The sequence below is a fragment of the Apus apus genome, chromosome 2 (genome assembly GCF_020740795.1).
Source record: "Apus apus isolate bApuApu2 chromosome 2, bApuApu2.pri.cur, whole genome shotgun sequence".
NCBI lineage: Eukaryota > Metazoa > Chordata > Aves > Apodiformes > Apodidae > Apus > Apus apus.
In genome coordinates this window covers 117,466,092-117,490,062 of record NC_067283.1, presented here as the reverse complement: position 1 = coordinate 117,490,062, position 23,971 = coordinate 117,466,092, and the positions used below count along the sequence as shown (strand labels likewise).

The 23,971-nt window shown below is 41.2% G+C and overlaps 1 protein-coding gene across 1 annotated transcript; it reads left to right on the top strand.

Annotated features, from left to right (window-relative positions):
• Positions 1-1,033: 1,033 nt before the first annotated feature.
• BPNT2 (3'(2'), 5'-bisphosphate nucleotidase 2) lies at positions 1,034-23,499 on the top strand. The gene is made up of 5 exons (XM_051610466.1): positions 1,034-1,599; positions 13,349-13,508; positions 14,434-14,529; positions 16,222-16,383; positions 17,793-23,499. The coding sequence occupies exons 1-5, from the start codon at positions 1,213-1,215 to the stop codon at positions 18,062-18,064; spliced, it is 1,077 nt and encodes a 358-aa protein (XP_051466426.1). The 5' UTR covers positions 1,034-1,212; the 3' UTR covers positions 18,065-23,499.
• Positions 23,500-23,971: the final 472 nt, after the last annotated feature.

The window sequence follows — 23,971 nt, the reverse complement described above, 5'->3', positions numbered from 1 at the left end:
ACTACCCAGGTCTGTTTCTATAACCTTTGTATCAACAGACAAGAATATTGATTGAGTAAAAGAACATGTAATTAATTCAAACAATGCTGAATTAATTATTTTGCTTCTAATATAACTTACTCAAAACTACTTTCAGAGAAATAGAAAAATTAATGGCAAAAAAAATCCCAAGTTTCCACCCCAGATGTCCATCCTGGTCACAAACACTCGCCCAAACCAAGCAATGTGCAAAGGAAAGGTACGAAATAAAACAGGTAGGCCTTCAGCACATCACCTGGCTGAGCAAACAGTTTGCTTAATTTTACTGAACGACAGGAATTCTGAACGTCAAACGCCCTCTCGCAACACAAGTGGGCCGAGCGCCCCGAAGCTCCCCAACCGGTACGGGAAAGAGATGCTCGGCATCGACGCCCAGAGCCGCTAACAGCAAAGCTCCGGAAAACTAAGCGGCAATTGATGCAAACCGCAGTTTCCAGCAGAACGCTCCTTCCCGGCCGGCCCAGCCGTCCTTCCGAGCGGCCGCAGCTCCCTCCTTCCCCCGCAGGCAGCGGCCGGTCGTGCTGCCAGGGGCAGGCAGGGGCAGGCAAAGGCTGCCATGGACAGGCAGGGGCTGCCAGGGGCAGGCAGGGGCTGCCAGGGACAGGCAGGGACAGGCAGGGGCTGCCAGGGACAGGCAGGGACAGGCAGGGGCAGGCAGGGGCTGCCAGGGACAGGCAGGGGCAGGCAGGGGCAGCTCCGCCAGCCCCGCCGCTGTGCGGGGGTGCGCGCTCCTTGCCCGCTTGCCGTCTAGAAGATGAAGCACAGAAACACCCCAAACCACGCGTGGCAGGAGAACCAGCGGGTGATGGAGGGGGGGTGCTGTCAGGCGCGTCCACGCTAAGAAACCGAGGGGTTCCCTCCCGCTGGGACACGCACACGACCCCCCGCCGCACACCCACCGCCCCTGCCCCAGACCCCTGCCCGCCGGCAGCTCGGTGGGCGGTGGGACATGCTCAGTGCGAGCAGCGAGCCCCGCCTCCGCCTGACCCGGATACAGACGGCGCTGCCTGCCTGCCTGCCTGCCGAGGAGCGTGGAGCTGGGCCGGCCCCACCGCAGCAGCACCGGCACCGGTAGCAGCGGCAGCAGCAGCCACCCCGGCGGCGCCATGGGGCTGTGGTGAGCGCCCGGCCCCGCTGCCCGTACGCCCCGCCGGACCCCCCTCCCCCGCGGCCATGGCCCCCATGGGGATCCGCCTCTCGCCCCTCGGCATGGCCGTGTTCTGCCTGCTGGGGCTGGGCGTCCTCTACCACCTCTACTCCGGCTTCCTGGCCGGCCGCTTCGCTTTCTTCATGCTGAGCGAGCCGGCGGGCAGCGGGCCCGAGCCCCCCCGCGGCTCCGCGCCGGCCGGCACCGTAGACCTTCGGGAGCTCCTGGCCGTGTCCGTCCTGGCCGCCACCAGGGGCGGGCAGGAGGTGAAGCGGGTCCGGGAGGGCAACGTCCTGAACGCCAAGGCGAAGGGGAAGACGCGGGAGGGGGCCGAAGAGCAGCTGACGAGCGGCGACCTCCTCTCCAACCGCAGGATGTTCTACCTGCTGAAGGCCGCCTTCCCCGCCGTGCAGGTGGGCCCGGCGCCGGGTGTCTTCCCCGCGGCAGAGCTCGCCCCAACCCTGGGCTGCCGGTTAAGCCGCCGGGCCGTTCGTGGGGAGGCTCGGGGCACCGCTCCGTTTGGTAACCGCTGGCGGGAAGCGCTGTCCTGGTTTGGCTTGTTTCCCTCCCCTCTGGCTGGTTTTGTGGCGGTGCCGCCTCACACTTGTTGCCGTGGGTGTTGGGTTCCCGGGGAAGCGGGAGTTGGATCGTGCGTAAGCGGAGCTGCGTAAGGTGAAATTGGACTGATAGGGACATGAGGGAGAAGAACGCCGAGTCTGAGCATGAAGTAGGGTCTGTCTGGTTAACCGCAGTTTCCTAGCGCCGGCTCTGTGCATGTTTATGATGCTAAGGTTAGTAATGCTGTTGTTTTCTTAAGTTGTCCTTCCTGCCTGATGTGGTAGGGAGAGCTGGGAGTGAGGAGAGGGATTGAGAATTTGCCGATGAGGAATGCCGTGTTACAATATCTGAGTTGTTAGCTCCTGTGCCTCTGGGGCAGCAGATAAGCCAACAGCCGTGTCACGTTGCGGATCACTGCCTACGTGGGCAAAGCAAGTTTACTTTTCTTTCAGACGTGCACACCTCCCTCTGCTCTGGTCTCCGGAATCTAAGATTTGAGGTTGCAACCAAACCAGAAACAAACTTCGAGGCTTTTTGGTTGTTCTCAGCTTTGTGTCCACTTTTGCTGTAGTAATCAGGAACTTCAGTCCCCTGATGTTAAATTTCTTAGTTTTTTACAGCCATCTGAAGCCATGAGCTTTGATTGCAAAGGTGCCTGCTTTGCCTGGACAGGTTTGAGAGAAAAAGTTAAACTTTTGGTTAAGTGTAGTTACTATTAAGTGAGTTCTCAGTGGCTGTTCTGAAAGTTTCTCAGGGTGGTGTGGGTTGTTTTGGTTTGGTTTTGTTGGTGGTTTTTTTGTGTGGTCTTGGTCCGTTTGTTCATTTTTGGGGGGTCTTTTTTAAGCATTGTAGAGAACCCACTGAAGATGAAATCTAAAGGAAACACCATGTTCTTCAATATCTTAAATAAATTTCATATATGATTAATTTGCTTCTACAGAAAGTTTATGAAAGCTATGTTCTGAAGATGACTGTTGATGGCAAGCTACCTTCCCAGGCCCTGTGTTAAAGGAAGAAAAATTATTGTCTGCTGTCCTCTTTTGCTACCCAGCATCCTCACAGAGCTTGGCATTACAGCATACCTGTATCACTGCCTGAAACCTGTATGCTTTCTCCCCTTCTTCAGATGGAGGGAGTTCCTTAGTTTAGGTATAAGAGTTGTCCGTGCTTCTAGAGAAGGGTGGGGGCTTGATTTGGGCTTGGAGAGCTCAGTCAACTGTATTGCCTGGTCAACTCTGCTCCAGTGCCTGGGATGCATAGCAGTGATGGCCTCACTTGTGCATCTTACTCTTTGAACACCTTCTTGTAAAAAACTCCGGTACTCCTTTTTATATTCGTTACGGTTGACTTGTGTAGCTAGTCTTTAAAAATAGATGGTATTTTCTAAACTGCAGATGTGCTCTCAACCACAGTGTAAAGTTAAATAAGTGTCTATCTGTGAAACTGGAAAAAAAAGTCGGGCATCTGTAGTTTTTTTTATTTTATTTTTACCCTCTACCCCCATTAGATTGACTGAGCTTGAGCATTGGCACTGACTAGGAAGAATTTGTTTGGCAAATCTTTCAGCTGATCAGTTATTCAATCTGACAGATCAGCTTTGGGTTATTTAGTATTCTAAGTACGTGATCGGAATAATAACAGCTTATCACATGCGGTGTTTAAAAAATATCCTCTAAGCTGTATATACCATTAAGACTTTATGCTTTATGCATACTTTATGCTTCTAGCCTTATCCCTGTGTACAGAGGGGTGCTCCAGAATAAAAAGCCTTGCTGAAGTCAAACAAAACTTCTCTTCTTGCTGGAGATGATGCTGCTAACAAAAGTTGCCAAACACAAACTGAAACAATCATAGAATCACTTAGGTTGGAAAAGACCTGTAAGATCATCAAGGCCAACCATTAACCCTGTTCTACCAAGTCCAGCACTAAGCCGTATTCCCAAACGCCACATCTAGAGAACTTTTAAGCACATCCAGGGATGGTGACTCAACCACCTCCCTGGGCATCACGTTCTAATGTCTGACAACCCTTTCTGTGAAAAAGTTCTTCCTAATGTCTAATCTAAACCTCCCCTGATGCAGATTGAGGCCGTTTCCTCTTGCTCTATCATCGGTTGCTTGTGAGGAGAGACCAGCGCCTACCTCTTTACAACATCCTTTCAGGTCTTCCCTCATCCTCTCTTTCTTCGGACTAAATAGCCCCAGTTCCCTCAGCTCCTCCTCACAGGACTTGTTCTCAAGGCCCTTCACCAGCTTTGTTGCTCTTTGGACACACTCCAGCACCTCGATGTCCTTCTTGTATTGAGGTTTCCAAAACTGAACACAGTATTTGAGGTGTGGCCTCACTAGTGCCAAGTACAGAGGGACGATCACTTTCCTGGTCCTGCTGGCCACACTATTTCTATTACAGGCCAGGATGCCATTGGCCTTCTTGGCCTCCTGGGCACCCTTCTAGCTCATGATCAGATGTCTGTCAGTTAGAACCCCCAGGTCCATTTCTGCTGGACAGCTTTCCAGCCACTCTTCTTCCCCAAGCCTGTAGCACTGCATGGCCCAAGAGCAGGACCTGGCACTTGACCTTGTTGAACTTCATACAATTGACCTCAGCCCATCAATCTAGTCTGTCTAAGTCTCTCTTTCGAGCCTCCCTGGCCTCGGGTAGATCAAAACTCCCTCCCAACTTGGTGTGTTGTCTGCAAACTTACTGAGGGCACATTCTATCTGTGCATCGTTGATAAAGATGTTAAAAAGATTGGTCCTGAGCCCTGAGGAACCCCACTTGTGACCAGCCACCAGCTGGATTTAACTCCATTCACCACCACTCTGGACCCAGCCATCCAGCCAGTGTTTCTCCCAGCAGAGCATGTGCCCATCCAAGCCATGAGCAGCCAGTTTTTTCATCAGAATGCTGTGGGAGACAGTGTCAAAGGCCTTGCAGAAGTCCAGGCAGACAACATCCCCAGCCTTTCCCTCATCCACCAGGCAGGTCATTTTGTTCTAGAAAGAGATCAGGTTCATCAAGCAGGACCTTCTGTTAATAAACCCAGGCTGATTGGACCTGATAACCTGGTTGTTCTGTATATGGTGCGTAATGGTGCTCAATTCCAAGAATTCCAAGAGTAAACTTACACAAAATGCTGTTTTACTCACATTCTGCAGTCCTTGAGCCTAACAGAGATATCTCAATAATTAAATTGGTGCCAAGTGCTGCAGCCAGAAAAAAAACACAACAAACCAGCACAAAAACTGAGTGCCAAAATATGCCTGTATTGCAAAGGAAATGATCCGTTAATTATCCTCTAAGAATAGCAATGGCTTTCCAATGTTTAAATATAACTGAGGAGAGAAGTCATTTGGCTGAAACAAATTTAAGTCAGTGAGCAGCCTTGGATTCCCTGTATTGTGCTGCTGGACATAATAAGGGAGAGCATACAAAAAGTCTGCCTGAAGCAGAACTTTTCTTAAGGTGAAAAAGAAGGTGAAAAAGTTAGGCTTCTCACTTGCAGAAGCTGAAATAAATCTAGAGTCTTACAGTCATGACAGTTTGCAATTTGTAAAAAAGCTTTGAAAATCTGAGGGGAGGAACAGAGGAGAAAAACCACCATGGAAAATGTATTGCCTTTATGTTTCGCTAAAGATATAGTCTCTGCAGAGGAAGAGGAGCTCCATTGCTTACAGCACCTGCTCTTATTTAAGATAAGTAGCTGCCTTTGCATCAGTTCAAGACTTGTCATGGCTTGGTTAGGTAATACCAAATACATCAATGAGAAAAGGAAGAGTAGGGAAAAAGTGGGTCCACTGCTAAATGAGATCAGAGATATGGTGACAGAGGATGCAGAGATGGCAAAGTTGCTGACTGCCTTCTTTGCCTCAGTCTTTGCTCCTAAGACCAACCCTCAGGAATCCCAGTCCCTGGAAGTAAGGGAGCAAAACTGGAGGGTGGAAGAATCTCCCTTGCTCACAGGGGCAGGAGTGATTGACAGAGGACGATGTGTTCCTTAAACCAGCATTTTGGCTGAAGTCTGTCTGGCCTCTGAGTATGAAAAAGCCAATTTTAAAGTGACCCACATAATTCTGTTTTGCTTCTGCACTATACTATCATTTTCACAGGCTGCAGACCTCAGTCTTATTTGCCAGATTTAATTCAGCTCTGTACTCTCATTTTCAGCTGTTTTGGCTTATTTTTGACCAGTGCATCATTTTATGTTCTGTAGTTGCACCAGCTACATGTCTTAGAATCATAGAACCTTAGAATCATCAAGGTTGGAAAAGACCTTCAAGATCATCAAGTCCAACTTGTCTGCCCTACAACCCCTAACCACTAAACCATCGCCCAAAACACTGCGTCCACCTTGTTTTCTAACACCTTCAGGGACGGTGCCTCCACCACCTCCCTGGGCAGCCTGTTCCAGTACCTCACCACTCTTTCTGTGAAGAAATTTTTCCTGATATTCAATCTGAACCTCCCCTGATGCAACTTGACCCCATTTCCTGTTGGCCCATCACTAGTCACTAGGGAGAAGACATCAACACCCACCTCACTACAACCTCCTTTCAGATAGTTGTAGAGAGCAATGAGGTCTCCCAAATGAGTTGTAGAGAGCAATGAGGTCTTGTTTTCTACTGAATAGAGAAATGTTCCTTTAATTTTAATTTTATCTTATTTTTTATTTTATTTTTATTTTATTTTCTATTTTTATTTTATTTTTACTTCAAATGTAATTATTTATTTTATTATTTATTTTATTTTTTGAACAATTTTAAATTTTTGGGTTTTATTTTATTTTATTATGACTGTGATGAAACTCAAGTCTTCCTCTATCCCAGTCTTCCTCTTCAAACATCACTTTCTCGGTTTTGCCACTGCCCCAAACCTGAAGGTTTTTCTATCTTTCCCAGTCAAGACAGGTGTTAAGCAACTCATTTCAAGTTAGTGCATAATAATGCTGGAATCAGTCATTAGTGTTCAAAGTGGAAATTTAAGAATATGACAGTTTTACTTTTAATGAGATTTTCTTCTAAATAAATTGCAGTTTTTGAAGATTAATGTCTCCAAGCACTCCTTTTTTTATCAAGCTACTTGAAGTTCTTTCTATGTTCAAACCGTCCGTTTACAGGCTTCTGGCCACAGTGCCCAGTTTCATACTTGGAGAAGTGGAATTTCATTTGAGATGGCAAGTTCTGCATTTGATACTGATCCTGTGGGAAAGACAGATAAAGAAGTAGGTTAAAAACCAAAATGATATTTAAACTTTAGAAGGATTTCAGTGCTTTGCTGAATAAGTTCAGTAATTTGTTTGTCTCTTCATATTGGGAGAATGACATCCTCAGGTCCTGGGGTTTTTAAAAAAATTAGTGTTCGTCTGACCTGGATGATCTTAGCAACTGCCAACGGGTTTCTAAGTAAAGCAAGAAGTGTGACTGTTAATTGAAATCTCATTAATAGGTGTTGTCTGGAGATGCATTTCTTAACATGAGTTTTATAACTGATGCTAGATGACTTATGCTGGCGCTCTCTACCTAAAATGAAATTAAAGCCTGTAACTTCATGGTAATGAGTTCTGTGATTATCTTTTCAGATGTAATTACAAGTAGTTCATTTGGCTTGTGTGTATACTGGGGGTGTTTAATCTGTCAGTGGAGCATCTGGAAATTTGAGTTCCTTAGTTGTGTAGCCACCCACAAATAGCAAAAGTTTTCTCAGTGTTATTTATTGTATTGGTAGACTTCTAACCTGGCCTTATTTGGATGTTTTCTTAAAATGAAAAGTAGTGTTGTAGCTCTTACAACAAGCTAGTCATCCCTTTCTCTTTGCTAGGCTTGCATCAGTACGGAACTGTAATGGAGAATTTTGCCATCTGCTGAAGCAACTTGTAAGCTAATAAGAGAGTGGTTTTATTGCTTCTACTGGTTTTAAATTGTAGTTGTTTCAGTGAATTCTGTGAGCCCTGCTGATTCTCTGTGTTGCATTTTTCTTGTTTTCACCAACTTCTATTCAAAATAAGTCAGTTGAGGAAAACTGTCAACAGATACATCTTTACCATTTCTGAAAACCTGCTTGTTTCCTTCTGCTTCCTGCTGGCTTAATGACCAAAGCCACATAACAAGTTTTGATAAGCACTAATTGAGCTTTTTGACATATAGCTTTATCCATATTCTTTGCAGACCCTGTCACCTTGTTCCTGCATGAAGTGACTTCTTGTCATTAAAATAAATGAAGAAGTAGTTGATGGTAGAGGAGACTCCAGAACTTCTGTCAGTGTGAACTTCTTTGCTTTCAGACGTGCATGTCTCCATTATCCATATCATGGCATTATTTTAGAAGTATTTGTTGCTTTTGTTTCAAATGAATGACAACATGAGGCCAGCATCTTTTATAACTTATTATTTTATGTATTCGTATATTTTTATACCTTACACATTCATATGCAAACAAAATTTCTATCTTTATTTTACTTTATTACCTTTAACAAGGTATTTATGTAGAGAGATGTGATTCAGCAAGATCCTCTCTATCCTTTCATAATAAAATCTACCCCACTAAAACTCTTTGTAAATTGGACCCTAGCAAGAGGAACATTTTTGAAAGGCATGAAGAAGATCACCTGTAAAAGCTCATTTTTCCTTTCTAGTACGTTGTGGTGATCTAAGGAGAAACAGAACCCTTTCAAAAGTAAGTAGCTGGCTTAAAAAAAATGTATTGAATAAAACTAGAATTTTGGACTATGCTGGCAAGGCTACTATTCAAATTGTTTAAATCTTATAGTCATTTTAAATTTAAAAAGACGTGATGCTTTGGTTCATAGCAGTGAAAACTGCTACTCGCTGCCCCAAAATTCAAAAGTTGGAAGGGAGGGATCATGAGTGGTCCTGGCTGCAATTAAATGTGAGTCCTTCATTCTGCAGCAGATTTTGGAGCCCTGTTTTGTAACCAGGGTAAGTTAGATACTTTCTTCTGTTACTGGAACTACAGTGCTTTAACTGAGTTGTGATCTCCTGGAGAGTGCTCTCCTGTTGTGTGTATTTATATGCCCTGACTTGTCGAGTGAGTATTTACATTCAGAGGTTTTGGCACCTGATTCCTTCACACACATTTGTGTATGTGCAAATGCTGTGAGAAGATGAGACAGCTTTCACCTCTGATACGTTTGAGGGGAAAAAACAGAGAAGCTGAGCAAATGGAGGTAACAAGATTCTGACTTGTAGCGTAGGGAGAATTAGGGCACGTCACTCTCGGGAGCAGCACGGCCACAGCGGTTGGAGGGGCAAGCTGTGAGGCTTGGCCTGTAACCAAGGGAAAGCTCCAAGGCTGCTGGTTGAACTGCTCCCCCCTGAGTTTTGACATCTCTGAAGCACAGTCAAATAACAGCAAATCAGGTACGGTCCCGTGCAGCCACGTAGTATGTCAGTGTACCTTTCAAGATGCGTAGTTGTGGGTATCTTCTTACTGGTCACTCTAGACCGTAGTTCAGAGGGTGCATGTAGTGATAAAATACTTTCCACTGTCAACAGGGGACATCTCAGCCAGTAGGAAGGTATTAGAATAATTGTTGGTTTATTGTTTGTAAATGTTTGTATTTGCTTATTTCCTTCTGTGCATCCACCCCTTTCCTTCATCTTCTGTCATGTGAATACAAATGGCAAAGTTAAGTTTGACCCTTGGGTATATGTGTTGCATACCTTGCATAATCAGTGACGAAGTGGCTGTGTATGTCATGCAGAGTTAGTGCCCTAACAAAACAGAACAACATGGTTAAAACAGCTGTTAATGTTTTACTGACATTCCCCTATGCGGTGTTTTGTCTGGGCCTCAAGGCTTTTAATTTCCATGGTCCCATTCAAGTCAGTAGACTTGATTGAATCGTAGTTTGAGTTGGAAGGGACCTCTAAAGGTTATCTAGTTCAGCCCCATGCAGTGAGCAGGAACATCTTCAACTAGATCAGATTGCTCAGAGCCCCATCCAACCTGACCTCCAGTGTTTCCAGGGATGGGGCATCTGTCACCTCTCTGGGCAACCTGACCAGTCCAGACCTATTCAGTCTCTGAGCTTGAAACAAAATATATTCTAACTAGTGAATATTATCTTTTGTTGTTACATAAACTGTGAGGATTTTTGTTTTGTTTTCACCTTGAGCAACTTAATTAATATTTCTACTTTATAATACAGGTGGGATAGTATATGCGCTGTTATCGCTTTCTGTTCTTCTGAAACAGCACTGAGATTTGGATTTGAGAGGACTTAAATTATCAGATTGTGATATTGACTCTTGTGAATAAAGAGCTGTGCTTCCTCATCTTTTTTCAAGATCTTGGATTATTTGCATATTAAAACACAATATGAGTATTGGGATGGATAAGGATGTTGGGAGAAAGGGGGAGTAATAAATATCAGTAAAATTCACACACCACCATGCACTTTCCAAGAAAAGCATTGCATTATCATGTACTGATGTTTATTATTTTTAAAAAGTAATTTATGTATTTGAGCAGAAACTTTAATTCTTTTTCAGTTTAACTTATCTTTAATGGGTAAATTCAAAAGCAAAACTACAGCTGTGTCCTAGTCTTCCAAACCAGGAAAAAGCCTGAGTTTATTCACTTAACCACAAACAGCTATCCAGTATTCAAGTAGGTTTGCTGGGTGATGAGCTGCCGCATAGACATGGTCAAGTGCTGGTAGGGAGTAGCCCAACACAGAACAATGAGCCACTGTGAGCTTCCCTGAAGTCTTTACATGGTCAGGACTGTTGGCTGTGCGATCAGAGGACTGTATTTATCCCTGTGTATTTGTAGTACACTCCTGAGTTTTTTTCCATGTCCCTGAGCTGATCTGTATTTCCATCACCAACATGCCAGAGGAGAGTGTTTTCTGTGTAATGGGTTTCCAAAGGCTGGGAATGCCTGGGTGTTTTGGAAGGTACACCGTGGGCTGATCCCTGTGTTGCCATTTGACCTTGGCTGCTGGCTCCCATGAGCAGCATCCCTCATCTGTTACGGAATTCCTGCACCTCCCAGGCTTATTTTGAGGAAGCTCTGCACTGGCAAAATGCAGCCAGATTGCCTCATTCTTAAAATATTTTTTTGTTGACCTTTCAGCAGTAGTCCATTCACTGATTTACATATATTTTATTAAATCTCTGTCTTTGATGCAGTTCTTCCTTGTGAGGAGGACTTTCCCCTCAAGCATAACTAGAAGATTGCTGAAAACGTAGTTGAGCTCGGGGTTGGTGAGCAGCTTACAGAGCTTCCTGAGATGGGCATTTACAGCTGTTAGGTGGCTAACCCCAAGTAGCTATTCATGTCTGTCTTCTGCTTGCTGTCTCAAATTCTTGCATGATAGGTTGCTATCTAAATCTGACTCTTAGGAGTAGGCACAGTTATGTGCATGATAGCAAGCAAAAACTATTTACGCTAATGTAGCAGTCAGACTCTGTATCTTGCTGGAACAGTCTCTGTTGTCTGAAAAACTGGGCATTGTGGTTGTCTTTCTACCATAGCTACTTCTGATTTCTGTGTGAAGGCCTGGGAGTGCAGTCAACTGTGTATCTATATCACTACAGAAAAGCTTGAATTGTAAGGTCATGGCCTTTGGTGGCTTCCAGCAAATGAGAATGACAAGTAGGAACAGAATATCATATTGACAAAAAGACATGTTTTCTGGGTATAGTCTCATTCATTTAAAAAAAGGAGGAAGAGTAGGAGGAAAGAGAGAAGTTTCCATTGTTAAACATTGGTGATCCTCTCTTTGTCTTTTGCAAGCCTATTATGTCTTGCAAAATCTTTAACGTAGCTTCCTAGCAATTAAATAGATTTAACAACTGCATGTTGGTGGAATTTCTATGTGGACTATGGCTTATAGAGTATTCAGCCAAGGCTACTGAATAAATAGCCATATGAAAGGAAGAATTAGTGACCCAGCTGATTTTTTACTTTATTTTTTTTTTCCTCCAGATTGCTCTGCAACCTCATCACTATTATCTTTCCCACCTCCCACCCCCCTGCCTCCCTTTTTTTTTTTTCCTGGCACATTAATTATGACTGTTGAGAGAGACTCCCCACAAGCATTATACAACAGGTCTAACAAGATATTCTTCCTTTTGAGGATTGGTTCCAACCCTTTAACTTTTTGGAGGCCTCTTCCTTCTGTTGAGGAAATGTGTTCTTGTGGTGGTGCATAATATACTGTAGTGGAACTGAAACCGCCTGGGGGATGTGTTGAAGCTGCCAAGTCTGTGGGACTAGTCATCTTGGCTTTGCAGTACTATTTTCCCTAGGGGGAAACACAATAATCAGGTTTATTGTACAGTGACAGTGTTTAATTTGTAAATGTCACAATAACTTCAAGGACTCTGGGTTTGGCATACAATGCTTCAAATACTGCTTCTACGTGAGAAGACAGCTATGATGTATGGCTGGAGTTACTACAGTTCTACTTGCTTTCTTTTAATTCTCTTGGAGAAGATGGCCCTTAACCCTTTGCTAATAATCTGTTACAGTTGAGGTGTGTGAAGTCTTTTCTTGTAATTACATGAATTATGTAAAAATCATTGGCTAGTTTGGGTTGGAAGAGATCTTTAAAGATTATAGAATCATAGAATGGTTTGGGTTGGAAAGGACTTTAAAGATCATCTAGTTTCAACCTCCCTGCACGGGCAGGGACAACTCCCACTAGACCAGGTTGCTCAAAACCCCATGCAACTTCCCCTTTATGTATATTGGTTTGTGATACTTGCACCTCTTGTGATCCAAAAATATATTGTTACTGCAGTCACAGTGACATACTATAGGGTTTTGCAGAATGTTATTCCATACAGCACATTGGGACTGTGTGCTCTGATACTGGACCAAACTGCTTGGCATACTGAAATGCCCTCCAGTCCAGAATAAAATTCATGAAGCTAGGCAGCAAGTGATGATAGGCTTAAACATGACCTTTGACTGTTGTTTTGCAAATGTTCTTCATGGGCAATCTTAGGTTCTTAGCCCAACCTACCCTAAAGACATATGGAATGTTACTACCTTGTTTATAAAAGAACATTCACCTGACAGGTGTGTAATGGTTACATCCAGCTGAGCTGCTTGAATTGCTAGTTGTAGCTCAGTGCCTGAAGCAGGAGTATGTATGAGGATTCCTACTCCCCGAAGTCATGACACAGTCTGCAAAATATTGGTTGATAAAGTATCTGTTAATTTCAATCTGCATCTGCTGATCTTTATAAATGGACTCTCAGACCTCTACCTGTATACAGCATGATTCTCCAAAATCATATGTTTTTCTTGTAGTCTTTGAAGCAACTGCATTTACCTTTTGATTTTAAAAAGCCTGCAATTCATACTGTGAGAACATTCATTAGGAGGAAATGCAGCCAAAGAAACGGTGTCCAGCTGTGGTGTGGTTCACAGTAAAATTTTGGATTGTGGTTTTCCATTGCTTGTTACACAGTTGTAATATTATGTGTGTTGCTGAAAAAATGACTAATTCTTGCATTTTTAGCTGGAGGGGAAGGGAGAAAGAAAAGGTATGAGCAAACCTGTAATTTTCCTGAGTACCACAGTTCTGTATATGGTAAATTAATACAACTGCTTTTGTTGTCTTACCATAGATAAACTCTGAAGAACACGTTGATGCAGCTGATCAGGAGACAGTCTCTTGGGATCGCAGTATTCCTGAAGACATAAAACAAAAAATACAGCCTAAAGAGGTTCCAGCAGAAAGTGTTACTGTCTGGATTGATCCATTAGATGCTACACAAGAATACACAGGTAGCTGATTCTTGTTGACAAATCATGTGTGTAATTCTGATGTCTGCCTTTTATACTGGAGACAAAATAGTAAGTATTTAAAATGGCATTTCTTCTTAAAGTGTGTTACGTGAAACCTAGTGTGATTTTTATTGAACAAATTGCATCATGAAATCTCTACAGTTTGCAGGCCATAGCATTTAGTTTTATATATACCAGCTCTGAAGTGACTTTGGTAATCCTTGCCAGTAAGTAATAGCTAAAATAAATAACTATCATTTATGGATTCAGCTGGAATTACATATTTCTTTCAGTTATCACTGTGGCAACCCTAAATATGGAAGAATTTTTTGGAGTTTATTGGAAGGGAATGCTAAGTGAATATTCTGTTTAACTCAGTATAAAAATATTGTCATTTTTCAAAAAAGCATGTGTAATTCAATCTTCCCGTTTTTTAGATGTTGCCTAGTCAGTACAAGGCAATCCAACTAAAATTATTGCTGGTAAGTGTTGCAGAATGAACAGAAAAATGGGGATTTTTTTTTTTTTTTTTTCTTAATTATTCCATTGATACAATCACCTTTTTGGGTGAATGTTCTTTGAATTATCAGCTTTGAACCAATAAAAGATAGGAGGCAGGGTAGAGAAGGGAGAATATAGGGGCACAGGTTTCCATTAAAGTACTTACGCTGTGTAAGACACAGCTGTTAGCATTAGATCTGGTAGGAGTTAAGTTACATCTACTGAACAGGAAAAATTGCTGGAAAACTGAAGCGTCTTTGAAAACTGCAAGGTTATTTGAAGATACAACAAAGTTACATAACTGTGAGAGGCAGAAAGTAGTCTAGTCCTCAAAGAACAGCATTTCTATAATGTCAGGTCTGCTTTCTTTTTGTGTTCTTGGCATCTGGCTGCAAACTTTCTCCCTTTCTCATTTTGCCCACAGAGGATCTTCGGCAGTATGTCACGACAATGGTTTGCGTGGCTGTCAATGGTAAACCAGTAATAGGAGTGATACACAAGCCGTTCTCAGCATATACAGGTACCTCCATGGCTTCCTGGATTTCCAGCATCTTCAGTCATAGTGTTAATTAAAATTTGATGTTTGAGAGAACATCTGTAGGTATAAACGGGAAAATAGTACCTGGGGCAAAACAGCACTGATGCAAACCTCAGAATGAGAGCTGCAAGTGTGTTCTGTACTATAAAACCACAAAGGAAAAGGCTATCCTTGTTTTCTTGCATATTTGATGCATTGAAAACAAACTAACTGAAACTATGTTGAAGAATTAAGATGCCATCAATCGGAGTGCTCCTATATTCAGACTGAATAACAAAGATTAAAGATCTTAATGGCTGCTGTTTGTATGCAACAGGAAAGACTGTCTAGCATGGCCTTATTGATTATCTGACATGCTCTTAATGCCACAACCCTGAAATAATTAATTCTGTAGTACTAATGATGTGTCAGGGAGAATGACTGCAAGTTTTGCAATGTGTATGCACTCCTGACAGCTTCAGAGTAATCTTAGTATTTGCCTTTTACGTACTATATATTTGAAATAAGAATTTCTGTTCTCCTTTTCCCTTAGGCAATACTGACCTCTAGAGTTGTGAAGTTCTGCGGTAGCTCTGGCACAGAAACTAAGACTGAATCAAATTATTTTGTATTTGTTCTCTCAGTGTTTTTTGCTAAATATCTTTACAGTTTATAAATGTTAATGCAATTCCCAGTCATTTAAGTATGTGCTATATTCCAGTATGCTTTAAGAATCCCAGAGGTTTTTAGAAAATAATTTTCTGAGTATCAACATCTATCTGAATACATTTTCTTCAGCTCTGTAATTTTGAGAATTTTTCTCCTTTAAAAGCAGTGAAGTGTGAAATGTTCAGACACGGCATCAGGTGAGATGCAATGAATTCTGTCATTCTGTGTGAAGAGTATTCATTTCCCAAGCTGGAAATACCAATATGTTGTGAATAGGATTGTTCCTAATGCTACCACAGAAATACAAAGCAATAAAGGACAGTCAGCATTTGTTATTATGCATAACTCAGTTGCCACACAATCTGGCCCTCTGCTGAGATGAAATTGCTGGTTAGTCTACTAAGTAAATGTCAAATTAATGGTTAGGGGATGCCACCTACCAGGCTTGTCTTTGAACTTCATGGTGAAACAAGTGGGAGGTTGCCTATTCTAAATGCAGCCCTCCAAAACACAGCATCAAACGTTTTCCTTAGTAGTACTGTCCTCCTGAGCTATTTCATTCCTTGGCATTGCTATCCTTCTGAACAAAATGACTCCATAACGTTTTTGCTGTCTGCTTTGAAGGGCAGCAGAGCTTCTTGTTCCTATAAAAAAGATGTTTGAGGAAATACTGGATCTGTTTCTGATTCAGAGCTATTCTTGTAACATCAGTGGTTTTCCAATTGCAAGGTCTAGGTGTTACTACTTGGGATTTTTCCTCCTTACTCTGTATTTTTGGAATTACCACACAAGAGTAGTCAGGCATGGGATAATGCCATATGCACAGAAGTTGTGGGAGGACTGTGTCTCTTCCACTTGTGTGCACATGCACCCCTTCTGTCTGTCAGCCCTACCTTTCCCTTTTACAGTAGGGAGGGAAATAAAATCAGAGGTATAAATTCAATTTTCTCAGATATATATCTTTTATCTTTACACCTAACAGGTTGTCTTTTGTAAATCTTAGCAGAATTTATGTTTCTCTTTTAGCCTGGGCGATGGTGGATGGCGGGTCAAACGTAAAAGCTCGTTCCTCCTACAATGAGAAAACTCCAAGGATAATTGTATCCCGCTCCCATGCAGGAAAAGTTGAGCAGGTTGCACGGCAGACGTTTGGAAATAAAACTGTGATAATCGCCGCTGGTGGAGCAGGTTTGGTTCCTTAAATGTCCTAGCCATTTTATTGCTTCCAAATGATTTAACAGAATAGCTATTACTAGACAAAAGGATATAATTGGGGCATCTCCTCTTTTTCCTATTACCTTTTCTTCTTCACATTCCTAAAAGCAAGCATGCGAAAATAGGGACAGAGTTTTTCCTGTGTGTAGAAGGTTGCATGCAAACTTAATTCAGGCTGTTCACGAGTGTGTACGTTAGTGGATCTAAACCTGGACCTTCAGTGTTATTGTGACCCTTTGATTGAACTCATTGATGTGCTTTCACTGAAGGCACCAGTGCCTCCATGGAGGAAAAAGAGTTGTCTGACCACACACAGAATCATGAAAGAGAATGTGTTCATTGTTAATTAACTAGTAGTATTTTTAAGTAAACATTTTGTTAAGAAAAATACATTAAAGTTTGGTACTATTTCTTGTATTTGTTGAAAGAGAGAACTAGCATCACTAAAGTCTGATTTTATCTGCCTCATATTCAGTCCAAAGACATTTTCGCTTATCTTTGTAATCTTACATGGTATCTTTGTGCATGTTACTAGCAGAATGCAAATACATGAAGCACTGGTGTGAAGCAATAGCTATTTTAAAGTCTCAGAAAAACCATGGAAAAATTGAATTTTAAGGAAATGTATCTTTTGTCAAGAAGATCTTGCATAGGTTCTTGGCAATGACTCTAAATGAGCTTTCTTATGATAAAGGAAGTCAAAGTGTAACTGATTATAGCAGATCTCTCCAGGGCTTGACTCTGTATAAGAAGATACAGAAGGGAATAGTTTAATGAAACAAGGGTATTGGTTGGATAGATGAAAAATTGAAAAAAAATCCATAAAAGAAAGAATACTGTTTTGAGCAATGACTTTGTGCTGCATAATATATGATAAAGTGGAATGCCCTGGGCTGAGTTGCTTTATTGAAGAGTGGTTTATGCATCTCCCTTCTATTGTAATAAAAGTTGGGAAGAAAAAGACTGCAGCATAATACAAAGATTGAGAGTGAGTGAGTGAGTGAACTTAAGACCAAAACTGTATTTGAGCTTCTGGTCTTGTTCTTCTAGTGTTTCTCCAGATAAGTCTGTAGCATCTTGGTAAAGACTGTCTAAAAATAATGTGTCTCAAATACCCAAGGCTTTAATTGGGGTGCAGTGCAAAAATCTTGGGGGGTGGTGGAAGGTTGTTACTTCTTTGGATTTCCTCTGCAGATCAGAGGGCAAGCAAAGTTAATTGATGCCTCCACCATTATACTGGATGGCATGATATAATTAATGACATCACTTTCCTAAATCTTGCATGTGCATGTTATTAACACTTACTAGGAGATTTATCCTTTGTGATGAACAGGAAAACTTGATTTAACTTTTTTTTTTTTACTTCTGCTTGTATATTCTAGGTTATAAAGTATTGGCCCTCCTTGACGTGGCTGAAAAGAATCAAGAAGAAGCTGATGTGTATATCCATGTCACCTACATTAAAAAGTGGGACATTTGTGCTGGAAATGCAGTGTTGAGAGCACTAGGTGGCCATATGACTACCTTGACTGGTGAAGAAATTAGTTACACTGGCTCAGATGGCAATGAGGGAGGACTTATAGCCAGTATCAACATGAACCATAAAGCACTAATTGAAAAACTTCCAGATCTGGAAAAAACATCACACAAATAAACTTGACTGATGGCAAAGTACAGGTTGTGCTTTTGTAGCCTCCAAATGCTGTCTGAAGAACCAGGTGTGAAAACCTGCTGGGAAAGAAGCACAGCAAAGCAAATCATTTTGGTGTGGGTTTGGGGACTATATTGTGCATTGGGTTTCTTCAGTGGTGGTATTTAAAAAAGAATAAAATAATCAGAAGTAGGAAGGGAACTGACTGCCTCACATCTCAGTTTCCATGATTTATTTTTTTGAGACTGTTTTCACACAGTTCTTGCAATCAAGGTGCATATACAGTATATATGGGTGAATGTAGGTGGACTAAACAACAATCCAAATTTATTCATAAAATAATTTAAGTATTTCTCACAGCAATTTCTTGGAACCTTTTACATCTTGTTACTGTAGTAGTAGCAACTCCATCATGAATTAGGAAGGAAAAAAAGGTTGATTTGTATAGGCATCTGATAACTTGGTAAACAATCAGCAGAAACATGAACCCTGTATTCTGTATCCCCTGAACAGAAAGCACAAGAAGGTTGACACAAATTCATATGCAGGAACAGTTTACCTTAGACAGTGTGGCACTCCTGCTTTTTAAGAGAAAAACAGAAACATTCTGTACTATTTTGACTTTTTTTCCTGAAGTTGTAAACCAGTTTATTTCAGATGGATTGTGAATATCAGTGTTTTATTAATCAGTGTAATTATTTCCATATGCCTTTATAAAAAAAGGCAGTTTCCTTGTGTAGTTTTAACAGTTACTTCTAGTCCTTGATTTCTGCGTACACTGTTGAAGATGCATGCTAGATTTTTCTCTAATGTAGGACTTGTTCATCATTTAATATTTGTGCCTATAGAAACAGTCTCTTTCTTCAGCACCTGCTTCTTTTGTTGTTTTTTTTTCTATTGGACAGAGTAATAAGGAATGAGTTCAACAGAAGTAGTAGTTGATTGGTTGTTTCCACTTTACTACATGAGATAGAGACCAGCATTTTTTCTGCAACCCTAAAGAAAACTTTTTAGGTTAAGGTATGCTCTTTTCTGCAGAAAGCTCTTGAGTCATGCAAACAACTTGTGATTACTTGGTTTGTGGAAATTTACACAGAGAAAGGGACCATTTGGACTTGAATCTGTTTAAGCAAATTTTAAGAATATGTGGCACTTGAAGTACAGCAGAGTCTGCAAAACTTAACCAAAAAACATGCTTTTGTCAATCCACCTCCAAAATACGTGGACTTCTGTCTGCGAAAATGTCACCATCTGTATTGTTCTCTGCACCCCTCTGAAGGGTTTCAAAAAGTTAAGAGACCTGTTGTTTGAATTATCAGTAGATAAGCTTCTAATTTCTCCTGTAGAAAGTTGAAATTCTTAATTAATACAGAAGTTTTCTGTTCAAAGTTTATTCACCATAAGCTTAAGCTGTTTAAACCAAATAATTACTTACTTTCATATTAACTTCTTTAATCATACTGCTGTCCTGATTAAAAAAAAACAAAAGTGTTTTTTTTTTTCTCCTTATGTCAGTAGTGAAGCATGTCTAGATACCTGTTTTGACTTGTAGCTCACATTCACATTTGCAAAAGACTTCCTCAGATGTTGCAAAACTACAGATGCGACTTTTATTTTGTAAACTTACTGGCATAGTAGACTGAAGCTTAGTCCTACTAGCCTGTTTTACGGGTAGGTTTTTTAAAATAATAGATAACTTTTTGTCAAAATTGACACTATTGCTGCTGTTTGAAATAGCTTTTACACATATAGATTATACACAAAGCAACTTCCAATTTTTAAATTTAATAAACTACTATAAGCTAGGACAAATACGTGAATGTGCCCTTTTTAAAAAGGGTCTGATATTGTGAAAAACTTGTTGATCTTCTAAACTTATTTATGAAGGCATTAGTAATATTTTACCAGAAGACTTCATCTTCTTTTCCTTCAAGCTGATTTAAATTACTTAAAACCTAATCAATAAAGCATCTCTTTTGTTTATTAGTTAAAAAACATGGATTAAAAATGCAAATATGAAAAATAGCAATAGTTAGCCTAGTATAAAAGCTTAATTGTGTTACAGATGTCGAATGCACCATATTTAAATAGGCAACTAAGACAGCCTATGGCAGGTTGTGGTTTTATATGCAGGCTGAAATAATGTAAATTTAACTTGTGAAAATGTGACTGGTTTTATTTGATTGTGATTCTATCACTTCCTTGCATAAGCTGTGATCGGACTTGGCTACTGTATGAAAAATGAAAATGTTGCTTATCATACAAGGGTTCACTTGCATCATAGTTTAAGATATAGAGCAGTAAACAGAAGTATTTGCTGGATTATTTTTCCTTAGGTGGATGAGGTACAAAGAAGAGCCTCAGCCCTCCTTTCCTTCCTTCCATATGCTGGCTAGAATTCTTAGTCTTCTGTTAGGAAGACATGTGCTTGTTTAGACCCATTTATGTCTTAAATGGCTTTGGTGTAACTGATCTCAGTGTTCAGTAGCTTTCACTGTGGACCATTATTGACTCAATCTCACTTGTGACAGTGAAGAGAAGGTGAGAGTGAGATGCCCAGTTAATTACTTCTGTACAGCCTGAGCTTGTTCAGCTTTCCCACAGCTAAGGCCAAAGGTGGTGCTTGGGATCTCCCAGTCTAGTTTAAAGAGAGAATAAGTAAGCACCTGGTGAATATCAGTTTCTTATGTCATTTTACAATAAAAACAACTTCTATGCAGACCAGCAAGTATTCAAAAGTGCTTGCTTTGGGCACATGTGCCAGTGCATTTTCATACATGTTTATATAATGTTAGCACTTAGTACATCCTGTTTCTTTTGACTGTTTACACTCCATTCAAAAATGTGTTCTTATTCTGGCTATTTGCTATTTGTTTAGTCTCAGCTGTGTGCATGTGACTTGACGTTGTGCCCAGAGTGGTAGGAAATCATACTATGCCCGTGTCTCACTGCTGGGATAGAGCATTGTTCTTTACGTTCTAGCCTTTTCCACATAAAACTGTCATACCATTATTAGGGATGCTACTTAAAACAGTTGCATGGTGTAGGTGGGTCCTACAGAAATATGTCTTTTCTAAAAAATTTTAATTAAAAAAAAATCATGGTATCATTCTAGCTCTGAAGAAGGGAAGTAAGACAATGGATTGTTTTAGCATTGGTTTCCAATGGTGGATTTTTTGAGTGGCTGTTATGATTAAGGTAGTTGCCAGTGAAATTATGTACTTTCTCTTTTTCATTCTGCTGAAAAGAGTGGATGGTAGCATAGATGATACCTTGTACTGTACCAACAGTCCTAACTTTCATTCCTTGAATGAATGTTTTCTAAATAAATGGACACAGAAATAAAAGGGTTGAATATTGTACATAACTGGCTTTGAGTTTAACCTGTTTACCAGACTTTTACAGTTGGACTTATATAAGAGCTGTTTATTCTGATCTACAGAACACATAATGAAAATATCAGAGGTGGCTTATTTGGATGGTGAATTAACAACATAGGTGAAGCTGCAAGTTAATCTTGTGATTGTTTCATGTCTTTTACCCCATGGTCATTAGAGTGGACAGAGAATTCTAATTGGCTTCAGATGTGAGGAGAGAAGCTTTTTTCTTTAATGGCTGGTGGTTGGAGATCGGGCGTGGAGGCAAGACAGCACTGGAGTTCATCTCTGATACAGCTCAGTGCTGTATACTCTTGGATTAGCAGTATAGAATAAGGAGTCTGCATCCCCCAAGGGCAGTGCAATGAGGAGTGGCCAAGCATTGTGTTGGACCTCCTCTGTTATGCCACAGCAGTTGGCTGCTTCGTGGTCTCGGGGATGCTGTTCCAGTTGCCGTTCCTCTGATGGCAAAACTGCCTATGTAGGCTACTGTCTCCCCCATTATGTCCAGCCCCTTCACAGATCTGTTTACTGAAGTAAACTGGGGAAGTAGAGAGAAACAGATGGCTGTGCTGGAGAATTTGTAACTGAGAACATACTTCCATTTCTTGATTTAAATTGCATTGATAGTTTCATTTCACTTGTTCTTCAGATAACCATACAGTTAAGACCACAGATGGACCTTCATGATCTAAGCCCTAGGAGGATGAGGGCAGGGAGGGGGGAGGAGATTGCTTCTAACCAAGAAGAGCCTGGGGGAATGGCTTCCTGTCAGGCTGTTCACACTGAGCCTTTTTACAGTGCTTTGTTGTAGAGACTTTGGCCCTTTCATGCAAACAGTTAGAGATCTGACTTTGCCAAAGTTTCATTCATAGTCTATCTTCTGACCTGCTGTCCTCAATGATAAAACTGTGCTATATCCACTTCACTGTAATGTAACTTGCTGAGACAAGACTGAAGTAACTGGGGAGTCAAAGATTGCTTGACTTTTGTACCACACCGTCTGTATTGCACCTCTTACAATGAAGTGCTGCCACCTGCTATGAGTGTCTTCCCACCCCACAAGCAGGTCATGCCACTCTTGGGTCATATCAAGAAGATGTTGAAGCCTTATACTTCATGGTTTTGAGATGCCACACCAGCTCTTTCAGCTCTTCTGAGAGTGGTTCAGATCCCATTTCCTTCCAAGGCTCCCTCTGGAGCCAGTAAGTAGCAGCCACTTTGCTCTTTTCCGTGTTCCTAATTTTTCTTTTCCTTCCTGAACCTTTCTCCTTTCTTAGTCCATGTGGTCAAGAAAAATGAAAAATCAAATGTTGAAACAGTCCCAAAACAAGAGAGCCACAGCAGCAAACCACCCCATTTATCCCTAGGCTATTAATGTTTGGGACCAAGGTCTAAAGTGTGATAGATGCCAACAAAATAAAGGTATCTTGAAGAGATGTATGTGATTGATGGTACTGGACATGCAGAAAAGATGCAAATGGACTAAGAAGTTAAACTGTCTTGAAAAGGAAGAGAATAAAACAGCTTTTCAGCATAATGTTATAAGCATTCAGCATTTCTGCTCCACTGGGTGCAGAGCTTTATTGCTTATGAAAGAGGCTCCATTGGCCCTCTGTGAAAGGCCTGATCTTACTGAAGTCAGTAGCAGCATTCCCACTGAATTCTGTGTGAAAAGAAGCAAGCCAGATGAAACACAAACAGTAAATTATGCTAAGTTCTGAAGAGCCCTGCTTCAGCCGATAGAGCAAACAACCTGGGTTGTGTTAAACTTGCCTCCGGTGGCTTCAGTCTCCGTTACTAGAGGACTTGGAAACATGATCACGGTGTCTTGAGGTTCTAAGTCTTTCAGGTTTTTTATGGTCTGCAGCTGATAGAGCCTACTTTCAGATAATACTGGTTTCAACCTAGTTGTTCCTTATTTGTAATTCACATTTCTTTTTTCTTCCCAATGGGCCAGCAATGCTCTGGCATTTTTCCTGTTGCCCCACCAAATTGTATTAGCATTTTCTGGTTGTGTGCCAAATTTAAATAATTATCTAAATAAACTCTCTGAAAATACTGGTCTGTGATGGTGCTTTCCTATATTTTGTCTTTCTGTTGGGTAATAATATTGTTTCTTTGTGCACCAGGTATTTTTTTTTTCTCTTTCCAGTAATGCATGTCAGGCTGCTTCAGCTGTCTATGTGCCGTGTGTGTGTGACTTTCTGCAGGAGGGGTGATTATTGTTGACAGGTCTAGCCAAGTTCATGGTGAGCACAATTGAAGATATACACTGGTTTAGCTTTAATATGTGTGTTTCACTCTGAAAATTGGTGGATTTTTGTGATGGGAAAAGTGCTTAGAAATCCTCCGTGTAGTATTTTTCCTTGGATCTGAAGAAGCTTTCCTTCCAGCATGATCTTCAAGATTCTTTCTTGAGTCTCATTTCCATGATTTTCTAGTATTTTACTAGACTCTACTATTACTAGCCCTTTTTCTAACAATGTGCCACTCTTTGTAAGTGAAACCATGGATTAAGTTGGAAGATGCT